This window comes from Lontra canadensis, unplaced genomic scaffold (genome assembly GCF_010015895.1).
Source record: "Lontra canadensis isolate GAN:19392208 unplaced genomic scaffold, GSC_riverotter_1.0 scaffold43, whole genome shotgun sequence".
NCBI lineage: Eukaryota > Metazoa > Chordata > Mammalia > Carnivora > Mustelidae > Lontra > Lontra canadensis.
Genome location: NW_022631037.1, coordinates 12,972,240 through 12,976,936, shown reverse-complemented (window position 1 = coordinate 12,976,936; position 4,697 = coordinate 12,972,240). Strand labels below are relative to the sequence as shown.

Here is a 4,697-nt window from a genome sequence, read left to right as displayed (position 1 = left end):
CCTCCTCTGGATTCCTCAGCGCATTTTGGTCGCTCAGCTTCAGAGGGCAGCGTCTTGGTATTTAGGGGGGGCCGAAAAGCCAGCCCCTCGGTATTTGGTCAAGGGGTTATTAGAAGCTCATTAGAGAAATAGAAACAAGTTTACTTAACATCGTCTTCCGTGGGTGTAATAATATCACCCCCCCGCCGCTCCGAATTTATTTTTTCCTTTGTTTATCTCGCACACACTGAATTCCTAACTACTTTTCAACATTTTTTTGAGCCCCGTGTGTGCCAAGAACTGTTCTAGGGCACCAGAACGGAGAGGTAGGAAACATTCTCCGCCCGCAGGAATCCCTGCTGTGCCAAGCTTGCAACAACCATTGCCTCAAGTCATCTTTTCCCTCCACACCGTTTTTGTGATTCATCTGTTCATTCGCGCAACCCCAAGAGGGTAGATAGGAACATTCCCATTTTACAGATGTGAAAACCGTGACTGCGAAGGGAAAAACGAATTGTTTTTCGACAACTGCATAGCCGGACGCCACCAGACCACGTGCAGCGGCGCGTTTTGCCTCTCGCGATCCCACCTGCACACGCTCCCTCTTTCGCTCCCTCCCAGCCGCCGCAGCGCCGGGTCCACGTGTGTGTGTCTGTGTGCGGAATGGGGACGGGGGCGGTGCCGCCGGAGGGGTGGGGTCCGGGCCAACGTCACAGGCAGTGCCGCCCAATCAGCGGCGGGCTCGCGGCCCCGGCGCTGGTATTGGGGCAGCGAGGGGGCAGTTCTCTATAACGCGGTCTCCGGGAGCCAGCGGGGAAGAAAGAAGCCGAGCGGGCGGAAGGCGCCCTCCCCGCCGCCTGGGCCCGGGCACCGGGTGCCGGGCCCGGGGTCCTTCCCGCCTCCCGCGGCCGGCGGCCGCTTTGTTTCCCCAGCCTCTTCGCCCTGGGCTACTCGAGAGGGGCTCCCGCCGGGGCTGCGCAGGGAACGCAGCGGCAGGAAGGGCGGCCGACCGCGCCGGGACTCGCAGGGACCCAGGAGTCCGGCCGCCGGGAGGGCCGCGTGACGAGATCGAGGAGGGAGCCGGAGCTCCGCGGCCCGGGGTTGCGGGCCGGGGGCGCCCGTGAGCAGAGACCTCCCCGTCGAGGGGGGGCGATGTTCCCCTCGCCCGTGGGCTCTTCGGGCAGCCAGGGCACACCGCCGCTGGGACCAGGGCCCCCGCAGTGGACACCCCCCCGGACGGTTCCATGGAAACTCTGTGCCCCGCTCCCCGCCTCGCAGTGCCGGCGTCCCCGCGAGGGTCGCCCTGCTCCCCGACACCCCGGAAGCCGCGTCGGGGGACCCAAGAGTTCTCTCCGCTGTGCCTGCGTGCCCTTGCCTTCTGCGCCCTTGCCAAACCTCGGGCGTCCTCTCTGGGCCTGGGGCCTGGGGAGCTGGCGCCGCGGCCCCCGGTGCTGCTGGGCCCTCGCGCCCCCCTGTGCACCGGCGGCTGGGCCGCGGATGGCCTGAAGCACCTCGCGGGCCCAGCTGGGCGGTCCAGCGATCCGAACTCCCCCGCCGGTCAGGATGCGGACGCCGCAGTGTGCCGGGGCCGCGGCGAGGAGGAAGAGGGCGGAGGCAGTTTCCCGCACTTCGGCTCGCACTTCGGCTCTCGCTCCGGCTTACCTCCCGGCCGCTGCCCAGCGCCCCTGCGCCCTCGGGAATCTCCGACCAGCTCCGCCTCGGCTCCGCCTCGGCCCGCCTCGGGTCTCGACTTCCAGCCCGGCCCCGCCGCCAGCCCCCATCAGGAGCCCGGTTCCCGGCCTCCGCCGCCACCTGCGGGCCTTTCCACCGAGCCCGCGGGTCCCGGGGCCGCACCCGAGCCGCCCGCGCCGGGCCAGACGGCCGCAGGCGATGGAAGCCCCCCGCAGGCCGCCCCCGAGGCACCAGCCGCTAGCCCCTCGACGGCCAGCGGAGCTCCGGCCGCTCCCGGCGATCTCCGCCAGGAACATTTCGATCGTCTGATCCGCCGGTCGAAACTTTGGTGTTATGCGAAGGGCTTCGCTCTCGACACTCCGAGTTTGCGCCGGGGGCCAGAGCGGCCGCCTGCCAAAGCGCCCGCCCGGGGAACCGCCAAGAAACGCCGGCGGCCGCCGCCCCCCCATCGCAGCGCACAGCCCCGCCGCCCGGCACCGACGCTCCCTACCACGAGCACCTTCAGCCTGCTCGACTCCTTCCCCTGCCCCCCGGCCCTGGTGGTGGGGGAGGACGGAGACTTAGGGCCGGCATCCTCGCTTCGCCTGCAGGGAGACTCTAAGCCCCCGCCCGCCCACCCGCTGTGGAGGTGGCAGATAGGGGGTCCTGCTGTCCCTGAGCCCCCAGGCCTCAAATCCTGGGGGATCAACTTGGAGGAACTTTGAGCCTGAGACCTCTTCTGCCAAAGGGGAAAGGTTGGGGCCGCGGCCAAACTTTGGGCTCGAGGACGGGGCCTCCTTTCTCACATTTGCCTATTCCCTTTTAGGGACTGCGGTCAGAGGGACCTCAAATGACAGTGATCTTCAAGCACCTAACCGGTTGGGGTGACACCCCCTCCCCCTCATCCTTTGGAGACGAACCAAGGGCTGGAGTCAGGAGAAGGCTTAACGGAAAAAGGCTTAATGACATAGATTCCAATCCCTCCCTTCTTCCATCTCGGATCTCTGGGGGCAGGGCCTTCACCCCACGGGGAGCAAAGGAGGCTACCGCTCAAAGACAAGGAAAAAAAAAAAGAGGGAGAGAGACCTTGGTGATGGACAAACCGGTTGTTTCTGTGGGGGAGCCTGGGGATGAGGGGGCTGTGGTGGGGGTGGGGAGGTGATTGGCAGCTCCCTGGGGGCATCCCCCACCCCCACCATCCAGGCCTTTAACCCTTCATTCCCCTCAGGCCTTCCCCAGCACTCCAAGCCCCAAGGGAGCCTTCGTGGGGGAGAGGGCAGCTTGGGCCAGGAGGCGATCACCCCCTCCCCGTTCTTTTCCTAAGCCCTCTCCCCTGACCAAGGCAGGTGACCCCTAATTGGCCAGATCTTCAGCCTCAGCCACCAGCCTTTCCCTTTTGTCCACTTTTGGAGTTTCTCTCTTCAGTTTTTCCTGTTTGCTTTCAGTTTATAAGGTCTGACGGGTGAAAGAGGACCTCCCCCCTGGATCCATCAGCCCCCTCCCCAGCTTGCTTCTCCTATAGGAGGGGAGGGGCTGGAGGACCTCCTCCCCTCCCAAAGCGCAGCCTTTGCCTGGGGAAAGGGCCAGAGACTGTCCCAGGGAAAGTAATGGAAGGTGGAAGAAATCAATAAAATCAGACCAAACAAGTTGCCTTTCGAGGTCCTCTCCACCGATTTATGGATGGGAGCGGGTGGAGGTAGAGGGCAGGCCTGGGTCCATTCTTTGGACACCCAAACAGCCCCCTCAAAGGCTAGAGACGAGGCTAGCTGCTCCTTATAGAGCGGTCAATGAAAGGGTTCTTGCCCCAACCTCCAGGGCCCGGTGGGGCTTGAAGGGGCTAAGTTTGGGTTTGAATGGAAGCTGGGCTGTGGCATCTTCAGCTTCCTCCCCTAACTTCAGGCATTTCGGGAGTTGTCAGGGACCTGATGGATCCGATGGGGGCAGGGCCAGGGGATTAGTTTTGAGGTCAGAGGTTCTGTTTTCTGGGGGGGGGGGGTGGGGGAAGAGGTAGGCCTGGACTACACCCGGCAGCTGGGAGGATACCCTAGAGTCAGAGAGGGGTGGAATCGCTTTCCCCTCCACCCAGGTGAGGTCAGGGGAGGTTAGCTCTGAGAGAGACTCCAAGCTGAGGTGTGAGGGGAACCTGGGAGGTGGTAGGTCTGCCCGACAAGTGAAGGACCCAGGGAGCCCCTCTGCCCACACCAGTGAATAGCACCCCCATCCTCCCCGCAAACGGGGTGAGGGAGGAACAATTCCCACGTACGATACTGGGGAAGGACTTGTCTCCTTTTCTGTGAAAATGCTTTGTAAAAAGTTGTTATTGTTTGCATAGAGCAGATTCTTGAGAAAAACTGTTTTGCGCCACAAAAGTTTTGTTTGTTTTAAAAAACCGTCTCTTTTATTTTTTTTCTTCGAGGGGGGCAAGGGTGGGGGCAGGGTGGGCCGGTGTGGGTTGGGCTTTGCTCTCTTTCTCCTCAACATCTGGCCTTTATGAACCCTGCTGACCTCCCCTCCCCCCTCCAGCTGTGTTGAGGGGAGGAGGAGGGAGGGCGGGGAGAGTGCCTCCTACTCCCGTGCTTCAGGGGTATCTATCTTATTTTGCCCACCCCCGCCCCCACAAGAATGGGGAAGGCAGAGGAAGAAGGATGATGTGAGGGGTGGGAAGAGACTTGCTGTGAAAAGGGGGTCTTGTTTGCAAGGAAAAATTCGGAAAGGCAGGCTCCTGTTTTTAAAAAGCTCCCTGCTTTTCGTAATGTGGTGCGGGTCAGCTTTGGCTCTTTGGACCAGCCTGGGCGGGATGGTGCGAGCTCTGGAAGGAGGAGGAAGGTGGGTCGCAGAACACCCTTGGCAGACTCTACTTCTGGGAGCAGTGGGATGTGATGCCATTCGCTTGTCCTCCCTCCTTCCTCCTTGAAAGGAAAGCATGAAGCATTAAACCTGAGTCTGGAAGGAGTCTGGGCGGTGAGTTAAAAAACACACCTTTTGGCCAGACCTGCAACTGCCCTTGCTTGCTGAATGGTTTAAATTTGGAGAAACTCAAGGCTGGA

At 62.1% G+C, this 4,697-nt stretch overlaps 1 protein-coding gene across 1 annotated transcript; it reads left to right on the top strand.

Annotated features, from left to right (window-relative positions):
• Positions 1 to 755: 755 nt before the first annotated feature.
• On the top strand, positions 756 to 2,723 carry EPOP (elongin BC and polycomb repressive complex 2 associated protein). The gene has a single exon (XM_032871450.1). It carries the CDS (start codon positions 1,224 to 1,226, stop codon positions 2,373 to 2,375), a length of 1,152 nt encoding a protein of 383 aa, XP_032727341.1. The 5' UTR covers positions 756 to 1,223; the 3' UTR covers positions 2,376 to 2,723.
• The last annotated feature ends 1,974 nt before the right edge of the window (positions 2,724 to 4,697 follow it).

What these genes read in the sequence shown, in the direction of transcription:
- EPOP (XM_032871450.1), top strand. Translation starts at nt 1,224, where the DNA reads ATGGAAACTCTGTGCCCCGCTCCCCGCCTCGCAGTGCCGGCGTCCCCG.